General features: G+C 47.6%; 1 protein-coding gene across 1 annotated transcript; it reads left to right on the top strand.

Annotated features, from left to right (window-relative positions):
- Positions 1 to 23,586, top strand: KLHL30 (kelch like family member 30). The gene is made up of 7 exons (XM_078854316.1): positions 1 to 774; positions 10,778 to 10,910; positions 14,914 to 15,000; positions 15,805 to 15,960; positions 16,343 to 16,531; positions 18,601 to 18,746; positions 23,086 to 23,586. The coding sequence occupies exons 1-7, from the start codon at positions 1 to 3 to the stop codon at positions 23,335 to 23,337; spliced, it is 1,737 nt and encodes a 578-aa protein (XP_078710442.1). The 3' UTR covers positions 23,338 to 23,586.
- Positions 23,587 to 27,355: the final 3,769 nt, after the last annotated feature.

The raw sequence follows: 27,355 nt of genomic DNA, 5'->3' as shown, positions 1-27,355 counted from the left end.
ATGGTGAGGAACGTTGATGACTTCGATTTCTCCCTCCCATCCCACCCCCAGGCCATCTTGGAAGGCCTGCGGAGCCTGCGCTCCAATCCGAAGCTCTCCGACATCACGCTGCTTGTGGGTGGGCATGAGTTCCCCTGCCACCGTGGCATCCTGGCCCTCTGCAGCCACTACTTCAATGCCATGTTCACTGGCGACTTTATTGAGAGCATCTCAGCCCGTGTGGAGATCAAAGAGGTGGATCCTGTTGTCATGGAGACTCTGATCGACTTTGCTTACACAGGAAAGATCACCATCAACCAGGGGAATGTGGAGGCGCTAATCCGGACCTCCAACCAGCTCCATTTCTCCACCATACGGAAAGTCTGCAGCCGCTACCTGAGACAGCAGATGGATGCAACCAACTGCCTGGGCATCTGTGCGTTTGGGGAGAACCATGGCTGCCCAGAGGTGTCTTCAAAGGCCTGGGCTTTCCTGCAGGAGAATTTTGAGGCTGTATCACACCAGGAGGAGTTTCTCCAGCTATCCAAGGAGAGGCTTGTAATCTACTTGTCCAATGACCTGCTGCAGGTACAGGAAGAACAGAGCCTAGCTGAAGCTGTGCTTAGGTGGGTGAGGTATGATGAAGCATCTAGAGCCAAGCACTTGCCGGAGCTCCTAGACCTGGTGCACTTGGTTTCACTCCCAGACCAGTACCTGCAGAACCTGCTCTCATTTGAGCCGCTGATCCAGGATTCGGAAGCTTGCAAGGCTGTCATCTCCAGATACCGAAGCACGGTCAGTGCTGTAAGGTATCAGAATGGCCCTGTATAGATGGAGCTTCTGTCCTGGAGGGAGGTTGCCAGGGGGAAAATGATCTGCATCAGTGTGCAACTAGATTCCTAGGTGTGAGAGTCCAAGTCAGACTACCTTTCCACTCTGATGGTGAATGTGCTTTAGAAGGTGCTATAGAAATGCTGAGGGAGATGCCCTAAAGGCCAGCAGAGGGAAGTGGGGCTTTTCCCAGAGTCAGCGAGGCACAGGAATCCAGTGCAGGCTCAGAGGCCCCTAAATCATCTCTGTAGCCAAGCCTCTTCCAGCTCAGTGCAGAAATCCACTGTAGGCTCTGTAGGAGCTTTACCCCAATCCATCCCCACTCAGTGACCACAGCCATTCCTAGCTTCCCTGCCTGGGAAGGGTCTACCAGTTATAGTCGCACTACTATAGCCCACTTTGAGGACACTCCTAGTCCGGTAGATAAGTGGCCTTTTTTGGTTTAGTTTAACCTCCTGCCCAAGTTTAATGGGATAAAGGCTCCTCTTGTCCTAGAATGAGAGTGTCTGCCCAGGAATGGTGGGATAGGAGGAGCGTTGTACTAGGATAGGTTTCAGAGTAACACCTGTGTTAGTCTGTATTCGCAAAACGAAAAGGAGTACTTGTGGCACTTTAGAGACTAACTAATTTATTTGAGCATGAGTTTTCGTGAGCTACAGCTCACTTCATCGGATGCATCCGATGAAGTGAGCTGTAGCTCACGAAAGCTCATGCTCAGATAAATTGAGCAGTCTCTAAGGTGCCACAAGTACTCCTTTTCTTTTTGTACTAGGATAGCTATATCAGTTTAAATTTACCCTTAGCTTATACCAGAAACACTTTCCTGTCTAAAGCCTTCAAGGGACTATATTTAAAATGTGTAAATGGTGAACAGACAAATTGAGGCGACAAGTCAGGTCAAATAACCAACTGAAAACCTTCTCCCAACATTTGAGCTCACCCCTCCAGCTCCTGGAAGGCTGTCATAGTTTGTTAATTGTTTCTTCATTTTCACATGCATTAGCACTGCATTTTGGTAGAGCCTGGAGGCATAAAAACCACAGGAAAGACTTCTAAGGTGGATATTTCAAACCCAGCTGGAACCAGACCAGGCCAGAATGCTTCCACGGATACTGTGTGTTCACAAGATTCCCAGACTACTGAATTAGTTGGGGTACCTTTGAACAAGCACAGAGATTCTTGGGTGCTAATCTGAACCAAACTAATGAGTCTGAGTTCTTGGAGAGGTGGAAAGTTGTTCCATAAATCCAAAAATCAATTTCCATAACACATTCATTCTTGGTTTATTCCAAACAATGGAACAGAGTGACCTTTACCTATTGCTTCACTTTTTGAAATATACCCCACTCACCACATCTCAGGATGCAGGTAAAAACAGCGAGAGCAATGCTGATTTACACATAAGAATGGCCCTACTGTATCAGGCCAAAGTCTGTCTATCCCAGTATCCTGTTTTCTGACAGTGGCCAGTGCCAGGTGCCCCAGAGGGAATGAACAGAACAGGTAATCATCAAGTGATCCATTGCCTGTCGCTCATTCCCAGCTTCTGGCAAACAGAGGCTAGGGACACCATCCCTGCCCATCCTGGCTAATAGCTATTGATGGACCTATCCTCCATGAATTTATCTAGTTCTTTTTTGAACCCTGTTATGGTCTTGGCCTTCACAACATCCTCTGGCAAGGAGTTCCACAGGTTGACTGTGTGTTGTATGAAGAAATACTTCCTTTTATTTATTTTAAACCTGCTGCCTATTAATTTCATTTGGTGACCCCCTAGTTCTTGTGTTATGAGAAGTAGTAAACACTTCCTTATCTACTTTCTCTACACCAGTCATGATTTTATAGCCCTCAATCATATCTCCTTTTAGCCGTCTCTTTTCCAAGCTGAAAAGTCCCAGTCTTATTAATCTCTCCTCATACGGAAGCAGTTCCATACCCCTAATCATTTTTGTTGCCATTTTCTGAAACTTTTCCAATTCCAATATATCTTTTTTGAGATGGGATGACCACATCTGCACACAGTATTCATGGATTTACGTAGAGGCAACATGATATTTCCTGTCCTATTATCTATCCCTTTCTTAATTATTCCTGCTGAGGAGTTGGCCCACAGTCTTTGGTTCTTTTATCAAAAGGTAGAACTAGAACCTTCCTCCAAAGCAAATATCCACCTGGATCACCACAGGGAAATCTTGGATACTAGAGACAGACCTTGAATCCAGCTCTATTGATGATGCAGGGGAACAAATTTTAGCATTGAGGGCCCTCCACTGAGAGCCTGTGCGTTCACTTAACCTGCACTGCCATACACAGAAAGGAAGGGAATGGCTCCTAGGACCCATGCCTTAGAGATCATGTTAGATCAAGGTGAACTGCTGCAATTGCACCTAACACAAATATTAGCTGCAAATAATATAATTCACCTTGGACAGCCACCACAAAACCTAGCTGGGTTTTTGTGCAGCCAAGGAAAGAAGTAGATCAGCTCTATTGCTGAAAGGCAAGAATCTGGTACCTGGACCTCATGTGAAGTGACTGATCCCATATATTAGTACCTTGCAGATCAGTTGCATCCTCGAAGGCTTTTCAGGCTTACCACAGCAGTATTACTCACAGTAACTGCCTCCCTCAGTGGGGAAGAGTTCACGGTGGATAAAAATCAATGGAAAAAAACAAACACCTATCTAAAGATAGTTTTAATTAAGATACTTTATAGCTCGAAAATATCTCAACATGGAATAGGGATTATAAATTCTATAGTATGTGACAATATGGCCGATGTTCGTTTGGTGGGTCCTGCACTTTTCTTGGGGGCAAGGCTAAGATGCCACCCCTGGCCCCTGCTCTTGGGCCCCGCTAGTGGCCTGGGAAGTGGGGGAGGGGTCTGGGTTTGCTCCTCGCTCTGAGTCCCAGCCCCTCTCAATCCCTGCAGGTTTCTTACCCTCTTCCCCCTTGGGTGGGGTTGCCCTCAGTCCCCTGCCCCTGTTCCTGTCCCCATTTCAGCCCCTGCTACTATCCTTAACCTTTATTCCTTTCCTTCTCCTGTTGCTGCCGCCCCCGGCCTTGCCTCATTTTCTTTTTACGAGGGCCCTGGGGAGGCGGTTTTTGTTTTCCCCCCTCTCCTGGCCCATCCGGGGCTGCAGTTCTTCCTCCACCATTGTCCCTAGTGCTGAGGGCTGAGTCAGGTGGCGTGGCACCAGTGGGACAGGATGCACTGTCCTAGGGATGAGGGTTCCATGACCACCGCTCCCAAGAGAAGGAGGCAGGTGGTGGTGGTCGGGGACACTCCCCTCAGGGGGACTGAGTCATCTATCTGCTGCCCCGACCAGGAAAACCTGGAAGTCTGCTGCTTGCCAGGAGCTAGAATTCATGATGTGATGGAGAGACTCATCAAGCCCTCAGATCGCTACCCCTTCCTGCTTCTCCACATGGGCACCAATGATACTGCCAAGAATGACCTTGAGTGGATCACTGCAGACTACGTGGCTCTGGGAAGAAGGATAAAGGAGTTTGAGGTGCAAGTGGTGTTCTTGTCCATCCTCCCCATGGAAGGAAAAGGCCCAGGTAGAGACTGTCGAATCGTGGAAGTCAACGAATGGCTACGCAGGTGGTGTTGGAGAGAAGGCTTTGGATTCTTTGACCATGGGATGATGTTGCAAGAAGGAGGAGTGCTAGGGAGAGATGGGCTCCACCTAACGAAGAGAGGGAACAGCATCTTTGCAAGCAGGCTGGGTAACCTAGTGAGGAGGGCTTTAAACTAGGTTCACCGGGGGAAGGAGACCAAAGCCCTGAGGTAAGTGGAGATGTGGGATACCAGTAGGAAGAACAAGCAGGAAAACACGAAAAGGGAGGGCTCCTGCCTCATACTGAGAAAGCAGGACAAACAGCAAGTTATCTCAAGTGCCTATACACAAATGCAAGAAGCCTGGGAAACAAGCAGGGAGAACTGGAAGTCCTGGCACAGTCAAGGAATTATGATGTGATTGGAATAACAGAGACTTGGTGGGATAGCTCACATGACTGGAGTACTGTCATGGATAGATATAAACTGTTCAAGAAGGACAGGCAGGGCAGAAAAGGTGGCAGAGTTGCATTGTAAGTAAGACAGCAGTATGACTGCTCAGAACTCTGGTATGAAACTGCAGAAAAACCTGAGTGTCTCTGGATTAAGTTTAGAAGCGTGAGCAACAAGGGTGATGTTGTGGTGGGAGTCTGCTATAGACCACCGGATCAGGCTCTCTTCCAGCAACTAACGGAAGTTACTAGATCGCAGGTCCTGGTTCTCATGGGAGATTTCAATCACCCTGATATCTGCTGGGAGAGCAATACAGCGGTGCACAGACAATCCAGGAAGTTTTTGGAAAGTGTATGGGACAATTTCCTGGTGGAAGTGCTGGAGTAACCAACTAGGGGCAGAGCTGTTCTTGATCTGCTGCTCACAAACAGGGAAGAATTAGTAGGGGAAGCTAAAGTGGCCGGGAACCTGGGAGGCAGTGACCATGAGATGGTCGAGTTCAGGATCCTGACACAAGGAAGAAAGGAGAGCAGCAGAATATGGACCCTGGACTCAGAAAAGCAGACTGACTCCCTCAGGGAACTGATGGGCAGGATTCCCTGGGAGAATAACATGAGGGGGAAAGGAGTCCAGGAGAGCTGACTGTATTTTAATGCATCCTTATTGAGGTTGCAGGAACAAACCATCCAGATGTGTAGAAAGAATAGTAAATATGGCAGGTGACCAGCTTGGCTTAACAGTGAAATCCTTGCTGATCTTAAAACACAAAAAAGAAGCTGACAAGACGTGGAAGACTGGACAGATGACTAGGGAAGAGTATAAAAATATTGCTCAGGCATGCAGGAGTGAAATCAGGAAGGCCAAATCACACTTGGGGTTGCAACCGGCAAGAGATTTTAAGAGTAACAAGAAGGGTTTCTTCAGGTATGTTAGCAACAAGAAGAAAGCCAAGGAATATGTGGGCCCCTTACTGAATGAGGGAGGCAACCTAGTGACAGAGGATGCGGAAAAAACTAATGTACTCAGGGCTTTTTTTTCCCCTCAGTCTTCACGAACAAGGTCAGCTCCCAGACTGCTGCTCTGGGCAGCACAGCATGGGGAGGTGACTAGCCCTCTGTGAAGAAAGAAGTGGTTCAGGACTATTTAGAAAAACTGGACAAGCACAGGTCCATGGGGCCGGATGCGCTGCATCTGAGAGTGCTAAAGGAGTTGGCGGATGTGATTGCAGAGCCATTGGCCATTATCTTTGAAAACTCATGGCGACTGGGGGAGGTCCTGGACGACTGGACAAAGGCTAATGTAGTGCCCATCTTTAAAAAAAGGGAAGGAGGATGATCCTGGGAACTACAGGCCAGTCAGCCTCACCTCAGTCCCTGGAAAAATCATGGAACAGGTCCTCAAGCAATCAATTCTGAAGCACTTAGAGGAGAGGAAAGTGATCAGGTATAGTCAGCATGGATTCACCAAGGGCAAGTCATGCCTGACTAATCTAATTGCTTTCTGTGACAAGATAACTGGCTCTGTGGATGGGGGAAAAGCGGTAGACGTGTTGTTCCTTGACTTTAGCAAAGCTTTTGACATGGTCTCCCACAGTATTCTTGCCAGCAAGTTACAGAAGTATGGGCAGGATGAATGGACTATAAGGTGGATAGAAAGCTGGCTAGATTGTCAGGCTCAACGGGTAGTGATCAATGCCTCCATGTCTAGTTAGCAGCTGGTATCAAGTGGAGTGCCCCAAGGGTCGGTCCTCGGGCCAGTTTTGTTCAATATCTTCATAAATGATCTGGAGGATGGTGTGGATTACACCCTCAGCAAGTTTGCAGATGACACTAAACTGGGAGAGGTAGATATTCTGGAGGGTAGGAATAGGATACAGAGGGCCCTAGACAAATTAGACAATTGGGCCAAAAGTAATCCGATGTGGTTTAGCAAGGATAAGTGCAGAGTTCTGCACTTAGGACAGAAGAATCCCATGCACTGCTACAGACTAGGGACTGAATGGCTAGGCAGCAGTTCTGCAGAAAAGGACCTAGGGGTTACAGTGGACGAGAATCTGGATATGAGTCAACAGTGTGCCCTTGTTGCCAAGAAGGCAATGGCATTTTGGGATGTATAAGTAGGGGCATTGCCAGCAGGTTGAGGGATGTGATCATTCCCCTCTATTTGACATTGGTGAGGCCTCATCTGGAGTACTGTGTCCAGTTTTGGGCCCCACACCACAAGAAGGATGTGGAAAAATTGGAAAGAGTCCAGCAGAGGGCAACAAAAATGATTAGGGGTCTGGAACACATGACTTATGAGGAGAGGCTGAGGGAACTGGGATTATTTAGTCTGCAGAAGAGAAGAATGAGGGGGGATTTGATAGCTGCTTTCAACTACCTGAAAGGGGGTTCCAAAGAGGATGGATCTAGACTGTTCCCAGTGGTAGCAGATGACAGAACGAGGAGTAATGGTCTCAAGTTGCAGTGGGGGAGGTTTAGGTTGGATATTAGGAAACACTTTTTCCACTAGGAGGGTGGTGAAACACTGGAATGTGTTACCTAGGGAGGTGGTGGAATCTGCTTCCTTAGAAGTTTAAGGTCAGGCTTGACAAAGGCCTGGCTGGGATGATTTAGTTGGGGATTGGACCTGCTTTGAGCTGGGGGTTGGACTAGATGCACATGCTGCACCTCCGGGTTTGGGTGGAAGGGCTCATGTTGCCTCTTGTCAATGTCTATGCCCCGGCATCCAGTCTGGAGCTAGCATGTTTCTTTCAGCAGGCGTCCCTCTTCCTCAGTTCTTTGGATCCTCCGAGAGCATAAGTGCCCAAGGGGGGAAAAAAGGGGGTGGCCGGAATGCCACCCCTGGAATTGTGCTGCCCCAAGCACGTGTTTGCTTTCCTGGTGCCTAGAGCCGGACCTGACAACCATGGATAAGTTTGTGATAAGAACCAGCAGATTACAAGAAGAGGTAATTGATGAAAAAATTGCCCGGTTTGTTTATGCAACAAACTCTCGTTTCCGTATGGTTGAGAACCCACACTTCATTAACATGGTTCAGTCATTAAGACCAGGATACAGTCCACCGAACAGAGCAGATGTTGCAGCCAAATCGCTGGATAAACTGGAGGAAAGAAATTGAGCAGTGTGCAAAAGGTCTAGAGGGTGAAATTGTTAACCTGAGTCTTGATGGGTGGAGCAATGTCCATAATGATCCTGTTGTATGTGCTTCTGTGACAACAGAAGAAGGGAATGTCTTCCTTACAGAAACAATTGATACATTAGGAAATGCACACACAGCAGAATACTTACAAGAAGTAGCAGTAAAAGCTATAACAAACTGTGAAAAACAATTCAAATGTCTAGTACGCAGCTTGGTCACAGAAAATGCTGCAAATGTATCCAAGATGAGAAGAAATTTAGAAGAGAATGAAGAGAGTCCCCAGCTAACATACGGTTGCAGTGCTCATTTGATGCACCTCCTAGCCAAAGACTTCAGTGTTCCAGAAATAAAGGCTAATGTTGTTGAAATTGCAAAATACTTCCGTAACACCATTTTGCAGCAGTTGCTCTAAAAAAGTGGGAGGAACCAAGCTAACTCTCCCACAAGACGTGCAATGGAACTGAGTAGTTGACTGTTTTGAGCACTGTATCAAGCACTGGCCTAATTTGATGACAGTCTGAACAAAATCATGAAAAAATAGATGGCACTGTCACAGCCGAAGTTCTCAACATTGGGCTTAAGAGAAATGTTGAACACATGCTGAGCGCCCTGAAGCCTATTTCTGTAGCCTTGAACAAAGTGCAGGGAAATCGCTGTTTTATTGCTGGTGCTGTTGACATTTGGAAGGAACTGAATGAGATCTTAAAAGGGGAAATATGCAATGACAGAGTTAAATTACAAGCATTAAAAAAATGAAATGGGACAAGCACTATCTCCAGCTCATTTTTTTGCAATACTAGGTACCAGGGTCAAACATTAACTGCTGATGAAGAGGAGTTGGCTACGACATGGACATCCAGCAATCATCTTCCATAATGCCAACTATAAAAACTTCAGAGCTAAGGGTGAATCATTCAAGAAATATATGTTTGCTGATGTTTTAAAGGAAGTCACACCAGTGAACTGGTGGAAGTCACTTAAGCACTTGGATTCAGAGACCGTTGAAGTGATAATCTCACTTTTAACAGCAGTAGCTTCTTCTGCCAGTGTAGAAAGAATATTTTCTTCCTTTGAACTAATTCATTCCAAATTGAGAAATCGTTTGGGATCTGAAAAAGCAGGAAAGCTTGTTTTTCTTTTCCAGATTATGAACAAACAGGAAAATGAAGGTGAAGACAACTGAGTTAGTTGCAGAAGCCATTTTAAGTTTCTCATATTGAGTTAACTGATATAGTTGATTTAATTTGTTTTTTTAAAATATATTTCATTAACTATTTTAGTTAACAATTAACAAAAACAAACCTGATTTTAAAAAACTTGAATATTTAACTAAATTCAAAAATTCACATGCTTGTTTGTTAAATTATATGTTTGCTGTTGAAGAAAAAAAATCTAGAATACATAACATCATTGTTTTAGTTAACTAAAACAATTTAAATGTCTGTCTGGTGATGTTCTCCTCCTAACACAACAGGGCAAGAAAATCCTCCAAATATTATTGATTAACCTGTTGAATTGGAGATAGTTCACCTCCCAATGACTTCATAAATATCTGCTTAAATTACCTTTGGTAAATGAAATAACCAAACAATTGTTCATTTTCTGATATAGCTGTAAAACTAATCTGAAAAGTTTTCAAAATAAATCACTTAAGATGTATAGTGTGTACTTTCTAAAAATGAAACCTATATCTCTGAGTTGTGAAGAATATATATTAAGGTTATAACACCCAACAAGAATACACTTTTATGTAGAAATCCATGATTAAATCAAGTCTTCCTGACTAGTGATTTAAATCAAATCGACACTGGAAGAGTTTCCTTTGATGGCTAGTAGACAGTAATTTGACGTTTATGTTCTCTTTGTGAAGAGTGCAGCGGGGGTGAGGGTCACGGAGACACAGGACTTTGTGGGCAGGAAAGGCACCTGCTTTCAATGGATAAGCAAGCACAGAAACCCCCTCCAAATGCTCCCAGTGAATGGGAAGGGACCTATGCCAGCCACCATGGTTAACCCAGCTTGGCACAGGGCTCCAGAGCTGTAGCTGCTGGGCAGGCAGGTACAGTGGTTAATAGGCAATAAGCAAGCTGTGCTGCTTGGGCAGATAGTGCTAGTGGGAGGATGTCCAGCAGCAATGCAACACACAGTCTACACTGTGAGCCCTGGGAGCAGCAGTAGCAAGGTCAGTCCACACAGGGCTAAAGGAGGGAGACAGAGTGATTTTTCTACCCAGATAATGTGAATTGTAGCAGCCTCGGGGCTGAAGGAGCATGTCAGGCAGAGAGCAGGCAGCAGGGAATGCTGGCCCAAGCTGAGGCTGCAGTGGATGGGGCTCCCCCAACTCCCTGCTCAGCAGGCTTTGCTCTCTCTCTCCCCCCTCCCATCCCATTTTCCATAACGTAGATGATTTTGGGCTGGCAGCATGCACGTTTCCAAAACTCCCATTGCACCAAGGCTGGATAAACTCATAGGCATGTGCCCTGGATTCCAGAGCCACGTGATGACATTGGAATCTCAGTTTGCATTTAACACAGAAGGTTTGTAGTCCTTCTGGTGGCCAAGGAAAGCTTGAGAATATGCCCTTGAGTGTAAGTGATACAGCACTGTCTGCAGACAGCCTCCTGCAGAGGGAGAAGCAGCCACTAGAGCCAGTGAGGAAGCCACCTGGCTCTCCACCCACCACCAGAAAAGACTTACTGCCATTCTAGAACTCCTGTCCAGGAGAATGAGGAGCTTGGGCCTAGCTGCTGAGCCTGGTGACATGTTTCTTTTATCTCCTATAAGGTGGAAAACAGGTCCTTTGTCCAGAAGAGCCTACTTGCCCTTCCACAGAAGCTGGAGGAAGTGCTGGTGGTGGTCGCGGGTCGAGCTCTGGAAGAGCATGAGGCAGAAGACGTGCAGTTGCCAGTCTCCCAGAACTTTGCCTTTTACAATCCCAAGACCAGTAAGCAAGCAAAACCAAGCCTGTTTCTAGCTGAGGTTCAGGCCAGGCCCAGCATACGCATGTGTGGCCCTTCCTTGCTGTCAATCTCTGAGGGAGGCCATACCCTGTAAGAACAATCTAAGATAATGGGAAAGTTGCAGTCTTGGTGCTCGATCCCTTCAGCAGGGTAGAGCAGTGAGTGGTTCAGGGGCCCAAGCCCTCAGGCAGGGCAGGACACCAAACAATCTAAAGCCCAACCCTCAGGCAGGGTATAGTCAGGGAACTCAGGCCCTCAGACAGGGCAGGGTACCAAACACAGTCTTGGGTTCTAGACTTCAGGGAAGGGTGAGCACCGAACACAGACTAGGAGGCTCCAGCAAGGGGTCGGGTCAGGTCAGGTCCAATTTGTCAACCCAGCTCTGGGGGGAGACAGGCAAGTACAGGCCTCTTGGCCTAAAGAGGGGGAGTACTGCCAAAGATAGGGGGATGCAGGCCCACCAGACTCCACTGCATCCCAGCCCAGGGCCCTAACAGTAGCAGGGCAGTCTGCCACTGGGTCAGCAAGGAATCCCACTGCAACACACTGATCGTGTTTCAGATGCCCCTGCAGCCAGACTACAGCTGGCTATCCCTGGGCTCCTTCCTACCCTCCTCTCAAGGTGTACTTGTATGTCCTCTGTCTCCTCAGGGTATACTGCCAGTGGCAATCCCAGCACTTCTTCAGCATTGGTTGGGTCTGGCAGCTCTGGTAGCTTGGGCAAGTCCTCAGGGTAACTGAAGTCTTCTGCAGGCTCCTGCCTCAACAGTGGGGAAAACATGTCCATCTCCTTTAGCAGCTGCTACCCAAATGAGTTACAGGGCCCGCCTTTTATACTTCCTGTTCCGCCCCTGTGCTTCTGGCATGGTGAGCGTGGCCTTCCTGGTTCCACCCACCGGGGGGCGTCTGGCCTTCCCTCACTGTCAATCTCTGAGGGAGACCTGCCTCTTTGCTACACCCAGGGTTACATCCAGCTCAGGCAGGACTTCAGTGATGCAGATGGCTGAATAACTGCAGTATTGGAGTGGAGTTTCTGTTGTCTACTGGAGGTCTTACACCGCTGCCTTGTTCGAACCACTCTCCATCCCCTGTGCACTGCTGGATTAGTGCTAAGAAGATGGAGCCCTGGATTTGGCCCTAAAAGTTTTGTGGGCAAAGTGTGTGATGCAATAGATATGCAGTCTTTCTCTCTTAAGCTTGAGAGAGAAACTTCTGCCAGTTCCTATGTGTTCTGGTCTCTTCTTAGCCTCTGTGTGTCACCTGTCCAAAGCTATTGAGTAGGATCAAGAGGATGAACTCACACAGCTAACCGTGCCTTGGTGTAGTTTGTGCGGGGTGTGTGGGTGGGTTTGCTGATGGTGTGTGGTCCCCTAGAGAGGATGAAGGACCTGAAATCAGGAGACCTGCCTTCTCTTCCCAGCTCTGACTCTGGCTCAGCCACATCACTTAGGCGCTATAGTTTTAAACAAAGGGGCCCAAATTCAGGGGCTACCTTTGAAAATGTTGGCACCTCTTCAGTTTTCTGTCTGTTAGGAGGGGATGATGCCAACCCCCCTTTGAAATGCCAGCTAGTATTGTTTGTATAAAATACATGTGGCAGGACTGAGAACCAGCAGCTGAACTAGCAGTCTGCTCACTGGAAGGCCAATTAATTTCCCCGAGAAGGGCCTGACTGAGAAAAGCTGGGGCTAATTGCTAGGGAGCTAAGGAGATAGTTAACCCATTAACTGGAAAAGCAGAAAGGTGCATAAGAAGGAAGTGCAAAGTGGGAAAGAGAGACAGAAAAGGAAAGTGGGAGGGGCTAGCATGATCAGGGCTAGCATGACCCCTCTCTGGTAAAGAGGGGTGATGTTGGTATGTCCCTGTAAATAGAGTTGCTTCCCAGGCCTGTAAAGGGTGGTGGTCGAGATTAAAATAAGTAAACTACATGTCAGTGTTTTCAAACTGGAGGTGTGAAAGCCATTTGTGTGAGAAGACAGGGGTCTCATTCAGACCCTATGCACAAGAAGGAATGGAGTCTCTCAGTCATTGTCTCCCCATAGACCAAAAAATAGACTCTTCCTCCCCATATCCGTCCCAGGATGCTGGATCCTGATTCCATGGAAGCCAGCAGCCAAACTCTCACTGACTTCAGTGGAGCCAGATTGGACTCATTTATTCTGACTATTGCCCATCCTTATCCACAGGGCCACTAATGGAGGCCTGAACTGGCCCTGGGAGGGTGGGTGATGAGAGCGCCCCACACCTCACGCGGCTCTAGTGTCCAATTGGTTCTAAATTGCAGATTAAAAACAAACAAAAAAAGACGCCTGGGTGCCGAGAGTCTGGTCACAGTTTCCAAGTCCATAACAAGCCGCAAGCTCCTTAGTATCTCAGAGGCCTCGGTTCCTGAGAGCGGTCCTGGAACCATGCTGCGGGGCCCTGTGCTGGTGGCTCACAAACAACGTGGCCATGCCAGGGGCTAAACTACCAGCGAACCCTTTACATCAGAGATTTAGACACGCACAGTAATCAGCCGCATTCATCCTAGAATGAAGCCATTACCAGGGTGATGTAATGCTCTGGGTGTCCTTGGCTTTTGTCATTCGCTGAACAGCTGGTTTCCCCACAGGCTGATGCTCTCGCAATCGCACAGCCTAATGCTAGCTCTATTCCCCAGGTGACAAGCCCATGAGTCAGACTTTCTGCAGCTTGGGTGTGGAGACAGGGCATAATCCTGGCAGACTGATGCAATTGCAGGAGACTTTGACAACATTATGTACGCAAGGACCAGAGCTAATTAACACACACAATTCCCCTGTAGCCAAATGAACATAGCCGGGTCTCAGCCTCCCCGTGCTATGTTGTAAGAGCCTGAGCAAATGTCCATTGAAGTCAATGAAGAGATTCCCACTGACTTCAGTGAGCTGTAGGTCAGGCCATCAGACAGCAGAACAGTTTTAACACAGGTATGCTTCAGTATCGTACAGAAGAGATACACTCCAGCACCAGTGGAATAGTCAGTGGGTAGCCATTGTAGTCCTGCATGGTATGAGAAGTGTACGCAATCTCACACTTCCAGGCACAAACTGATTTCCACAGGCGTGGGGCAGGTTTCCCCTCACGCCATGTACAGTGTGGCACAGACAGGTATGGTGGAAGCTCAAAGCACTGGTGACTGCCAGAGGCAGACACAGGGATTCTAGTACATGTCTACAGTATCAGGGCCGGATCCCCAGTAGGTGTAAATTATTGTAATGCCACTGAAGGTAATGGGCCAGATCCCCAGTTGGTTGTAAATTGGTGTAGCTCCATGAGGTCAGTGGAACTGTGTTGATTTACACCAGCTGGGATGGGGCGCACAGAATGAGGAGATTTCCATTTTAATGGCCAGTTTAGTTTCGATTCTTTAAGAACTGTGGGTGGAGCCATTTGGATACCAAAAGAGGAAAGGATTCCATCAGAATTACACTTGTAAGCTTTCCTCACCTATCTCCTACAGCATTACAGCAGAGATGGCTGAGGAATATTGGGGTGTTGTTTAAGGGAGCCTGCGTAACACTGTTCAGAATAGAATAGGAGCTGTTCTTAGGCTTCCTACTTTCCTTTCCAAGAATACATCCAGAGTGAAATGAATGGCAGTTGTGCAGTTCAATGTATTGCAAAAACTTGGTGGAGTTTGGCCAGTTTTTGTTACTGGCGAGCTGTAAAGACTCCTGTTCAATATTCCTTCCATTTGCAGCAGTACATGAGGATCTGGCTCCAGTGAATTTCCTAAAGACCAGTTGTGCCAAATAGCTAGGGGAGTGTTGGAGGGGGGTAGGGAAATCTGGGGAAGGGACCATTTTAACAGTTCTGATCCTACCCGTTATTTAGAGCAGAGGAGGCATGTTGTCTTGCATTTCGGTCATATGTTGGGAAGACAGAAGCAGTGGGAAGTATGTAGTGGCTTATGCCTTTGGATCTGGTCTAAGCCTTTAGGTTCTTTATGACTTTTCTGTGTTTCAGAAAGATGGATGGCTCTTCCTGACTTTCCAGACTACAATAAATGGGGCTTTTCTCTGGTGGCACTAAATAATTATGTTTATGTCACAGGTATGTAACTTGGGGATCTCATCCAACCCCTCCGCTGAACCTAAGCTGGAACCTAACCTTTGGAATTCCTTGTGTTTCCCTTCACGTGTCTGGGCTGGTGGCCCCACAGGGTATTTTTTTCTGTTTAATGAAACAGAGAAAATAAATGACAAATTAATTTAATAAATGTTACTCTTTCCATGGCATCCAGAGGACATTTTGCTAATAAGCAGCAACTCTGAGGAAGTTCAGTGCTATCACATAGCTCCTGGGCAGTAGTTCAGCAATTTTCAGGTTGTGAAAGTTCAGTGCTCTTTGATTGATTTAATTAAATTAATGAATGGAAGAATGGCCCATGACACCACAGTGCCATGAATTAATTATGTCCCAGGCTGTACTTCATGCTTGGATGGTGTGGTTTTTCGAGAGAGACCCCCTTGTCTCTCTATCTACCATGGTTGGTACCTGCTGAAGTTCATCTCGCTAGGCCTGGCAGTAGCTGGGCTTTTCAGTAGAGGGTTCTCTCCTGTGGATTTTACTCCTTCTCACAATCTGCCTGAGTTTAAATTTGGTGACCTTTTGTTTGTTTGGACTTTAGATTAGTTTGTTTTTATTTTCTGGGGTTTGCTTCTATTGAGCTGCAGCCAGCAGCCTGTGGTGCTGTGTTCTTTGTAAAGTTGTCTTCAAATCACAGTTTAATTTAATGCCTGTAAAGGGGCCTAGATGTCAAGGCAAAAGATGCAGTGTAGGACCACTACCCTGGGCAGGGCTGACTCCACCTTACAACATTTTCTCTCTGTGTGTGATGGATTATTCTCTTCCTAGGTGGCTCCAGGGGGACGCAGAATGACACCTGGTCCACAACCCAGTCCTGGTGCTTCCGTCTCAAGGAGGGTGCATGGAAACTCATTGCACCAATGCTGAAACCCAGAACAAACCATGCCAGTGCTGTCCTCAATGGAGAGATCTATGCCATTGGGGGTAGGCACCATCCGTCTCTCTGGCCACCTCCCCTCTCTCTTGTCTGTCAGTCTCTGATAAGGCCCTTCTGTATGGAGACACCCATAAGGCCAGCTCATTGTCCTCCTTCAGATCCCCTGCTGAGAAGCCTGCAGACCAGCATGCTCAGCATGCTGATCGCTCTGGTCAAATTGTTTCCTTGTGCTCCCTGTTTTTTGTATCCGTCTGTTGTCTCCTGTCTTGTACTGAGATTGGAAGCACTTTGGGTCAGGGCCTGTCTCTTTGTCATGTGTTTGTACAGCATGTGGCACAGTGGGGCTCTGGACTCCCGATGCTACTGCAATGCAAATAATACTCCCTGTGCTGTGCTAACCTCTCACCTGTCTCCTCTCTTGGTATGTAGGGACCACAGTGGACACGGTGGAGGTGGAGTGCTATGACCCTTATAATAATAGCTGGTGCCCCATCAGCCCTGCCCTGAAGTATGTTAGCAACTTCACTGCAACTGGATGTCTGGGGAAGCTCTACCTCATTGGCTCTTGTGCTGTCAAGTACAATGCACTAACACTGCAGTGTTACAACCCTGTCATAGGTAAGGAGAAGGAACAGCAACAGGAATTTTGGATGCAAAGGCCCAAGCCTCAGAAAGGTCCCTCCCAACAGTACTGTGCCAGTCCTGGTGCACGTGCATCAACGTGTTCACCTACAACGTGTGTTGTCCTGCATGAAATAGAACCAGAGCATATGTGAGTGTGTGATGCGTGAGTTATGTTTGTGTCAGCCTGTTCATCTCGAATCAGGGGCCAGGGAACGTGGTGCCCATTGTGCAGCAGGAAGCAAGGATTCCTCCTGAGAGACGCTGTAAATTCGGCACTCATTCTGTGTCAAGACCTAAATTCTTTAACTTGGGGTGACTTGGCATAGCTCCATTGCCCTCCATGGAATGATACTGATTTCCACCAGCTTAGGGTTGGTGCTTTGTTCCCTTAGGTACGGTAAAACTCCAAACAGTTGCTGCCCGTTTCATGTAGCCATTTCCAGTTATTTAAAACGTACAAGACATTGAACTGTCTCTGGTAATTTACTTACATGGAGTTTCATAAGACCCAGTATGAGAACATTAGTGAGCATGAACCAAATTTAAATGAGGTAAAAGTGCTACCTACACAGTGATTTAGAGTATTATGGATGAGCAAACTGGGTCAGCCTCAGCTATCATCTCTTCCCCAAAGTGAACCCCAGACTTGTGTTCTCTTCTAGTTCAGGAAATGTTCACTGTGGGCCAGATTGTGAACCTCTTACTCTCCCTAGTGAGTATTAACTTACACAAGCTAGGTCTATTGAAGGCAAGCGGAGGCAGTGTGGCCTAGTGGACAGAGCACTGAACTGGGACTCAGAGCTGGCTTCTACCCCTGGTGCTGCAGTTGGCCCATGGGTGACTTTGAGCTAGCCCCATCACCTCTCTGTGCCTCAGTTTCTCCATTTGTAAAATTGAGATCATGATACTGAATCCTTTGTAAAGCACTGTGAGAGCAATTTATTAGAAGCATGACATAAGAACTGGGTATTATTATAATAATATTGCTCAAGTGAGTAACTGTTTCCCAGGGGGAGTAAGGGTCTCACATTCTGGCCCTGTGTCTCCCACTACCATGTGGACACTCTTTCCCCCATCTGATGTGGTTCTTCATTGGAAGGCGAGGTGTGCTGGCTCCTTTGTGATTCCCTTTCCAGTGCTGCCACTAAATGTGTCTTAGAGGGACAAATGTGCATATGACATCAGCATGATATGGCAGTGGCACATGACAATATGATGATCTATGAGCCTGGAAAGTTATTTTGGAGCTATTAGTGGCTCACATGTTTAGGAAACCCTTTACTGGCAGCCATCCTCTTACTCAGAAGGTCTTAGATACATTGCCCTGAAGTTATACAAAGTGACTGTTATATAAAGTTATACAAAGTTATACAAAGTGAGCATTAGAATACCTTGCGTAAAGGAGTCATATGACAAGCCTATGTTAGCTGGTACCCAGAATCAGCCTTTGCTCTGTCCCTAAATGATACACCAGAATGGTTAAAGCGAGACTGGTGCTGTCTAGTTCCTGTGAAAGAAGAGATGTGTCTTCACTCCATTAGCTGATTTAAATACTGTAGCCCAGTTTAACCGCATATGGACTCACCAGAAGCTTTAACCTTTGAAACTAGCACAAAGATAGATAAATTGAGACAATTCCAAAATATGCTCCCTCTTTTGCCTCTTCACATCCATGCCAGTGTCCAACTGGTCTCAGGACCACAGTTTGCTCCCTACAAGTGAATTACATGCCAGGCTAATGTTAATCAGGTCAGACAATGCATGGCGAAAACCCCTCATGACTGCCTTGCCCAAGGCCCATATGGTAAGAGGTCAGTTATAGGGCCTAATTCTGAGAGTATTTACACCCATATAATGCCATGAATGTAAATGGGTTGACTCCTGATTTACACCAGTGTAAGTGATATGGGAATCAGCCCAGCAAGCTACTATGTTGGGCCAGCCTGCTCTCTCCCGTCCTTGTGACTCTATCACCCTGTGACTCATTAACACCCTGTGATAACTTTATTACTAGTCAAGGCTCCTAAGCACTTTCACTAACTGATGATGGCTGTTTCTGGCAGATGTGTGGAGTGTAATCGCATCCCCATTCATCCCAAAGTACCTCTCTGCCCCGCGCTGTGCCTCCCTGCATGGAGCAGTTTACCTCATTGGGGACAACACAAAGAAGGTGTATGTGTATGATCCAGATGCTAACATCTGGCAGAAGGTAGGTGGAGTGGGTCACTGGGGTGCACCATGCTGGACATGGATTCCCCAGTGCCATGTTGGAAGGAGGGCTCTATTTGATATGTATGTGGATTTCATAGTGCCTAACCCAGAGTATCAGGACACCCCTTCTCTATAACCCTATGTTGGGAGAAAGCAAGGCTTGGTCACAATAGTTATTCAATCCTAGGCTTCTCCACATTGACCCACTAACATGGCCTTGGGTCAGACCACTTCTTCTGTGGCTTGTGGGCAATTTGGCCTGGAGGCTAGTTCCATTCTGCATTCCTTCTGTGTAAGTGTCTGCCACAACCATCTATTGAACTGGGGTTGGAGTGAGGGGCCAGTGAGCTGAGACCCCCAAATTCATTTCCCCACAGCTCAAAGTAAAGCCCCAGCCATTGCTGCTTCTACCACCCGAGTCCCTGGCAATGGGACCCTCAAACAGAGGCTTGTTCTCATCTCTGAGTGATTCTCCGGCCAAAGGGAAGCTGGTAGCTGGTAGCTTTGTTCTAACCCCCTAAATGCCTATCCCAGAGCCCCAAAAAGACCTGACTTGGAGTGAGGGGGCCTCAGGAAGCAACATGGCATAACCCACTTCCCTGGGCCCCGCTGGCCTTCAAGGAGCTGTGTGTTTAATGTTGTTGCAGGGTTGGGTTACACAAGATCATTCTGAAATCCTGCTGCAGCTGTTCACATGGCGTCAGTGCTCAGCTGACCAAGCTGCCAATACTCCAGACAGGTGCAGAGAAAGCCCTGCCAGTCTCTCCCTCCCTCAGCTTCCTTTTTTTCTGCTTATGAATAACTTTCAGTGCTCCATTGGTCACCCATTGGTTCCAGTTCTGGGACTGGTCTGTTAACTCTTTCAGCATAGAATGCACAGTTCTCCTTCCTTCTCTGCCTGTAGAGCAGAGTGCTCCTCAGGTCTAGGATCACCCAGCACAGCTTTAGTAGCATCATCTCTGACAGTTGCATCCGATGAAGTGAGCTGTATGCTCAAATAAATGTGTTAGTCTCTAAGGTGCCACAAGTCCTCCTTTTCTTTTTGCGAATACAGACTAACATGGCTGCTACTCTGACACCGGTCATCTCTGACAGGGGTTCTCAACCTTTCTCTTTCTGAGCACCCCCCCCCCCAACATGCTCCATGGCCCAGCTGTGCCACAACATCTTTTGCATAGGTAGAAAGCAGGGCAATTACTCAGGTCCCCATGCCACAGGAAGCATTGTGAAGCTAAATTGCTCAGGCTTTGACGTTAGCCCTGGGTGGTGGGCTTTGGGCCCTGGGTTGCAGTCCTGTGCAGTGAGGCTCTGGCTTTCTGCCCTGGGTCCTAGCGAGTATAATACCAGCTATGCATGGCAGACCCCCTGAACCCTCTCGTGGCCCCCAAGGGGTTGAGAACCATTGGTCTAGGAGAAGCTGAAGGTATCCTGATCAAGTGTCCTTGTGCAAAGTGGGGCAAGCAGGCAGACAGAATGGGCTGGTAACTTGGCTGATTTCAGTTACAGCCCCAGCTTTACTTTGTCTATTTCTTTCATGTCATCCCACCCACCTGTCCTGGTGTCAGGATTCAGTGTAAGCACCGCAACTTCTGGGTATTGCTCTGGTCAGGACTCCCTTCCCCCCCTGCCCCAGCTTTTTCTCACCACCTGTCATAGCCTGTAAGTTCCCAGTAACTGTCATTGCTTTCCAGGTGTGTACAACACCTAGCACAGTGGGGCCTTGAGCCCTGTCTCAGCTTAGACACTACTGTAATAAAAGTGATACTGATAGACTCAGAAAGAAGGGATAGGGCCTGTGACCCTAGCTGGGTCTTATGCCACTTTTGTCCTGTATATATTTTGAGGTGGGGTTATGGAAGTGGAGCTCCGGTAATAGCCAGCCACCCTGGCTGAGTGAACTACTGAAACCTACTTAGCCATGTCACTATGGGTCTAATTTAGCTGTTACTGGGGTCTAAATTAGCTGTTACCACTCAGGAAAGAGATCTTGAAGTCATTGTGGATAGTTCTCTGAAAACATCCACTCAATGTGCAGTGGCAGTCAAAAAAGCGAACAGAATGCTGGAAATAATTAAGAAAGGGATAGATTATAGGACAGGAAATATCATGTTGCCTCTATATAAATCCATTGTACGCCCTCATCTTGAATACTGTGTGCAGATGTGGTCATCCCATCTCAAAAAAGATATATTGGAATTGGAAAAGTTTCAGAAAATGGCAACAAAAATGATTAGGGGTATGGAACTGCTTCCGTATGAGGAGAGATTAATAAGACTGGGACTTTTCAGCTTGGAAAAGAGACGGCTAAAAGGAGATATGATTGAGGTCTATAAAATCATGACTGATGTAGAGAAAGTAGATAAGGAAGTGTTGTTTACTACTTCTCATAACACAAGAACTAGGGGGTCACCAAATGAAATTAATAGGCAGAAGGTTTAAAATAAATAAAAGGAAGTATTTCTTCACACAACACACAGTCAACCTGTGGAACTCCTTGCCAGAGGATGTTGTGAAGGCCAAGACCATAGCAGGGTTCAAAAAAGAACTAGATAAATTCATGGAGGTTAGGTCCATCAATAGCTATTAGCCAGGATGGGCAGGGATGGTGTCCCTAGCCTTTGTTTGCCAGAAGCTGGGAATGAGCGACAGGCAATGGATCATTTGATGATTATCTGTTCTGTTCATTCCCCCTGGGGCACCTGGCACTGGCCACTGTCAGAAGACAGGATACTGGGCTAGATGGACCTTTGGTCTGACCCAGTAGGGCCATTCTTACGTTCTTATGATATGTAAGTGGCTTCAGATTTAACTCCTCATTGACATGTAAATCCCAGTGTGATAGGCACCATAGAAATACCACAGACAGATTAAATTAGTTAAGATGTTTCTGGGACACCTGGGAGCTCTTTTAATAATAATACTGCAGGGCTCTCACCAGCACTTTTCATCAGTAATGCACAAACTATCATTATCTCTATTGTTTACAGCTGGAGACTCAGCCACAGAGAAGTGAAGTGACTTGCCCAAATTCCCCAATAGGCCAGTGGCAGAGACAGGACTAGAACCCAGGTTTCCTTAATCCTAGTCCAGTACTCAGGCTATTAGGCTGCTATTGTTATAAGCTACCTGTATTTATTGGGTGGGATTTACAAAGTTTACTTTACAGCTATCTGAGCTACAAACTTAGGCCAAAAGTTTCACATCTAGGCACCTAAATTCCCAGTTAAGTATCTGCATGAAAGCAGCTTGGTTTTCAGAGGTGCTCCGCACCTGAAGCCCTCCCTATGGATTTCAGTGGCTCATTTGGAAAATGATTTATTTATTTTAATGAAAGCTTTAAATTCTTCAGTAAGTGCTGGGCCCCAGGGCATCGCTGGAACAACGTGCCAGCCCCACTTCAGCACTAGATATGATTGATGCACACAAGTCATGGCAATTCCCATTCAGCTCAGTAACATGGATGTCTCATCACATCTTAACAATGCTGCTGGGTCCTCTAGGAGCTGGGTTGAGATCCCAGAACCTCATTCCACTTATGAGCTCTTTGAGATTTGAGCCCAGAAGTGTCTCCTTATTGCATATGTGCCCTGTGCAATTCACTCAGGGTCTTCCTTGCGAGTTCTCCCTGACCCCCAAAAGAGCTCACCTGGGTTTAGTGGGACTTTCAGCCCAGGAAAGCCAGCCTGGCTGGGTTATGTGTTAGATAGAGTACTTGGACTGCTTTTATGTGGGCTGGTAACCCATCCACTTTGCAGTGAGGACAGAGGATAAATCCCTCCAGTGCTGACAGTCCTCCAGTGCCTTCCCACAATTCCCCCTGCATGCCCAGAAGGACAGACAAGTTCTCCCACAATTCACTGGGAAAGAATCCCAGAGGGGCTTAGTTCACTGCAGTGCGAAGAACCATGGGATGTGCCCCTAGAAGTCCTAGAGAGTGTAGAGCCAATAAGGGCTCAGCAACTGGGATGTGGCTTTTCAGTGTGGCTGCACACACCCAGACTGGACTAATCTGGATGTCAATCACCTGAGTTAACTCTGCACTGAAGACAAACCTGTTCTTCCACCCCCTTTCCTCTTGTAGGAAATGGAGATGGAAAGATGTTTACTTGCAGGATGTTACTCAGACCCTCCATGTTTCTGTATGCAGTACAGAGTTCCAACCAGGGTGTGGCGCCTGGTAAAGAACCAGAGACAAAGCTGGAACTCAAGCTGTGCGGAACTCTGTTTGTCTGTCTGTATATAATGACTGCCTCCTGTGTAAGGCAGCCTGGATTCCATATATTGTGATGTGGTGTGAGTGAGCTATAGCCCTATATCATGACTGATATCTCCTTCAGGTGCAGCTGCTTCACACTCTGCATGAAAACGGAGGCATGGTGCCATTGGGAGGCAAACTCTTTGTGACAGGTGGACGCTGGAAGGGCCTGGATGGTGACTACCGGGTGGAGATGGAAGTTTATGATTGTGCTAAAGATATTTGGACAAGGGAGGGAGCCCTGCCGTGCCTCTGGCTCTACCACAGCTCTTCCTCCATCTTCATGGATACATCAAAGTGGACAGAGCCCTTCCTGGGAAACCATGTCCAGTAGGAGAGGCTGGGACCCTCACTTAGGGCTTGAGTGGTCCTGCCCAGGATTTGGAAGGACAAAGTGATGGTTTATTTGTTTGAATTATCACCATTTTTGCATGTATTTTTGCCTTCATGTTTCATGTGGACCTTGGATTTGAGCAGTGGTCACCAACCGGTAGATCACGATCGACTGGTTGATCCTGGGACCTCTGACAGTCAATCGCGATCTCCAGCTGCTAAAAGTCCAGTGGCACAGTGGGGCTAAGGCAGGCTCTCTGCCTGCTGAGAACCTGGCCCCACGCCACTCCTGGAAGCAGCTAGCATGCCCCTAAAACCCCTGGAGGAGGGGCCAGGGGTCTCCGCATGCTGCTCCTGCCTACAAGCACCACCTCCGCAGCTCCCATTGGCTGGGAACAGGGAACTGCGGACAATGGGAGCTGTGGTGGCAGTGCCTACAGAGAGTGGCAGCATGCAAAGCCATGTCCCCCCACCCCCCAGGGGCCACACGGGCATGTTGGCTGCTTCCAGGAGTGGTGTGGGGCCTGCCTTAGCCCCGCTGCGCTGCTGATTAAGGTAAGTGCTGCTCAGCGGGAATTTTCACCCCTCTCGCACCCTTGCCCCCTGCCCCAGCCCTGAGCCCCGTCCCAGAGCCATCACCCTGTGCCCCCTCCTGCACCCCAAACTCCCTCCCACACTTCAACCCTCTGCCCCAGCCCTGAGCCCCCTCCTGGAGCCAGCACCCCATACAGCCTCCTGTACCCCAACACTCAGCCCCAACTTGGAGCCCTCCCGCACCCAAACTCCCTCCCAGAGACTGCATCGTGCACCCCCTCCTGCACCCCAACCCCAGCCCTGAGGCCCCTCCCAGAGCCAGCACCCCATACCCCCTTGTGCACCTCAGCACTCAGCCCCAGTCTGGAGCCCCCTCCTGCACCCAAACTCCCTCCCAGAGCTTGCACCCCTCACCCCCTCCTGCACCCCAACCCCCTGCCCCAGGCTCAGGCCAGAGCCCTCTCCCACACTCCAAACCCCTCAGCCCCAGCCCAGAGTCTGCACTCCCTCCCGCACCCCAACTCCCTGCCTCAGCACGGTGAAAGTGAGTGAGGGTGTGGGAGAGCGAATGATGGAGGATGGAGTGAGCAGGATGGGGCCTCAGGGAAGGGGCGGGGTAGATCCTGGGTTGCACTTAAATTCAGAAAGTGATCTTGTGTCTAAAACAGTTGGAGACCACTGGATTAGAGGTAATAAACCCTCCTGCTGTACAGTGACACCTGCTGGGAGCAGTCAACATTACATACTGAAATCCCTAGGCCTAGCTCATGAAATGGTCTTGAAATACAGCTCTTCCATGGCAATGGTGGGTTTGATTTTGTAATTTGTCTTTTTCCCGTTGCTTTCGTTGCTAAGTCCTGTGAGGCTCCTGCAGGCTCCGCCTGCATATATACTGAGAGTAGGAAAAAAGATAACCCAAACTGATGTGGACTAGACGCTTGAGCCAAACTCTGCCATCAAGAGAATCCGAATCTGAAGCTGGATTTCTGTAGCAACACAGGAAGCATGCCGAGTGGAACCCTGGTGAAGCCTGTCCTGTGTGTGCACCTTGAGTGTTATCGGAAGTGATAGCCAGAATGTTCCATACAATGTGTGAGACTCATTTTATTTAATGGTCTCTATGCCATGGCCCTAACTAGTCCAGACCATTCAGACAGCCTCAGCCCAATACTGAGTCAGCTGCTGCTTTAGTAGAAAGGAGTCGTGTTTTTGCTGCCACCATCTGCACTTAGCTCTTAGTGATGCTAATGAGCAGAGAGAAAAGGGCCTGGTAATTGGTCATTTCTTTTATTTTTTTGCTGTCTGCAAGTAAGTCATTTCTTTCAAACTGTTTCTTTCATCTACAACCCGGGTTCAAAGCCTACAGCTGAGCGCTTGTCAGTCCTGTCTTCCACATTCACTGAGTGTTGTGCTATGGGGCCACATTTTGTTCTCAGTTACATCAGTGAAATACAGAGTGCCTCCACTGACTTCACTGGGTCACTTTGGAGTTACACTAGTGAAACTGAGAGCAGCCATTGGCCCATCAAGAGTCTGAAGACAGCAAAGCAATCTCTGTGGGGGCTCCTCTCACAGAGTCGGGCTATGATTTAGCCATGTCATCTCCACTGATGCTGCTAAATCCTCCCGTGCTGCTTTATCTATCACCCTGACTCAGCTCAACCTGGGATCACCAGCTCCCTCTCCAAACAAACCTCCTGGAGAAGGTTCAGAGAAGAGCCTCTCCACCAAAACCCTTTTGGGGTGGGTCATCCCCAGTCAGTGAGACCCAGGGTTTGTCTACACTGCAGCTGACAGGTATGATTCTCATCTTGGGCCTGTCAAGGTTCCTTCCCCACTCTGAACTCTAGGGTACAGATGTGGGGACCTGCATGAAAGACCCACGAAGCTTATTCTTACTAGCTTAGGTTAAAAACTTCCCCAAGGTACAAACGTTGCCTTGTCCTTGACCCCTATGCTGCCACCACCAAGCATGTTAAACAAAGAACAGGGAAAGAGCCCACTTGGAAACGTCTTCCCCCAAAATATCTCCCCAAGCCCTACACCCCCTTTCCTGGGGAAGGCTTGATAAAAATCCTCACCAATTTGTACAGGTGAACACAGACCCAAACCCTTGGATCTTAAGAACAATGAAAAAGCAATCAGGTTCTTAAAAGAAGAATTTTAATTAAAGAAACAGTAAAAGAATCACCTCTGTAAAAATCAGGATGGTAAATACCTTACAGGGTAATCAGATTCAAAACATAGAGAATCCCTCTAAGCAAAACCTTAAGTTACAAAAAGACACAAAAACAGGAATATACATTCCATTCAGCACAGTGTATTTTACCAGCCATTAAACAAAAGGAAATCTAATGCATTTCTAGCTAGATTACTTACTAACTTACTTAACAGAGTTTCTGAGACTGCATTCCTGATCTGTTCCCAGCAAAAAGCATCACACAGACAGACTGACCCTTTGTTTCCCCTCCTCCAGCTTTGAAAGTATCTTGTCTCCTCATTGGTCATTTTGGTCAGGTGCCAGCGAGGTTATTTTAGCTTCTTAACCCTTTACAGGTGAAAGGGTTTTGCCTCTGACCAGGAGGGATTTTCTAGCACTGTATACCCTTTATTTTTATGACAGGGCCAATGAACACACAATAGCTCTGTTTGAGCTAGCACATAAAATAGCAGCGTGGCTAGCTGCCTGAGGACAGACCCAGGATCCCCAGCCTGAGTTGTGCTTGGGTGGTTGCCTGAGCCACCCTCAGGCCATGGTGTCCAGGCTGCTAATTTTGGGTGCTAGCATGAGCAGAGCTAAAGCGTGTATGTCAACCTGAGCCAGGAATTACACCTCCAGCTGCTGCTGACATTAGCAACATTTGCCACAATATTTTTGCCAAATGTTCATCGAAGCTTCAAGTGAATCATGGTGGTGTTGTTAAATGTAACATTTGGAAAATGACTTTGATAAAAATAACAGCAGACAATTTTGAGAAAAAATTTCGGAGCCTGCAAGACGGCAACAACTTTGAAATATTGCTGTTTTCTGCACCATTTTCCTGGGTTTTGAGCAGCCCATGGCCAGATCCGAGTCATCCTGCTCACAACAGGCTGCAAACCTACTCCGGGGTGGGAACTGACCAAGTGTGCGATCACGCTCCATGGTACCTCTCTAACCAAGATAATGGTGAATGGCTACCATACTAGACAATATTTCTTTCGGCATGGCTGTTGGGAGCTGACAGCTCTCTGCAGCACAGTAACAGCCATGCAGCATTGGATGTGCTCAGCAGAATTGTTTCAGAATGTTCCTAGTGAAATAAAAATTTATCGTGTAAAAATAAAGGGTGCAGTGTTCAACTTTGCGAGGCTCATGTTCAGTGTATTTAGGAGGAAAGGCAAAGGTAGCACTAAACCACCTTTATGTCTCCCCGCCCATCCTGGGCTGGCCAGGGGCCAAACTGGTGGCTGGCACAACTTAGAGGAGTCACAGGACTGCTCTA

Source organism: Lepidochelys kempii, chromosome 9 (assembly GCF_965140285.1).
Source record: "Lepidochelys kempii isolate rLepKem1 chromosome 9, rLepKem1.hap1, whole genome shotgun sequence".
Lineage (NCBI taxonomy): Eukaryota > Metazoa > Chordata > Testudines > Cheloniidae > Lepidochelys > Lepidochelys kempii.
Note: the sequence above shows the minus strand (reverse complement) of the source record. Positions and strands in the feature narration are given on the sequence as shown.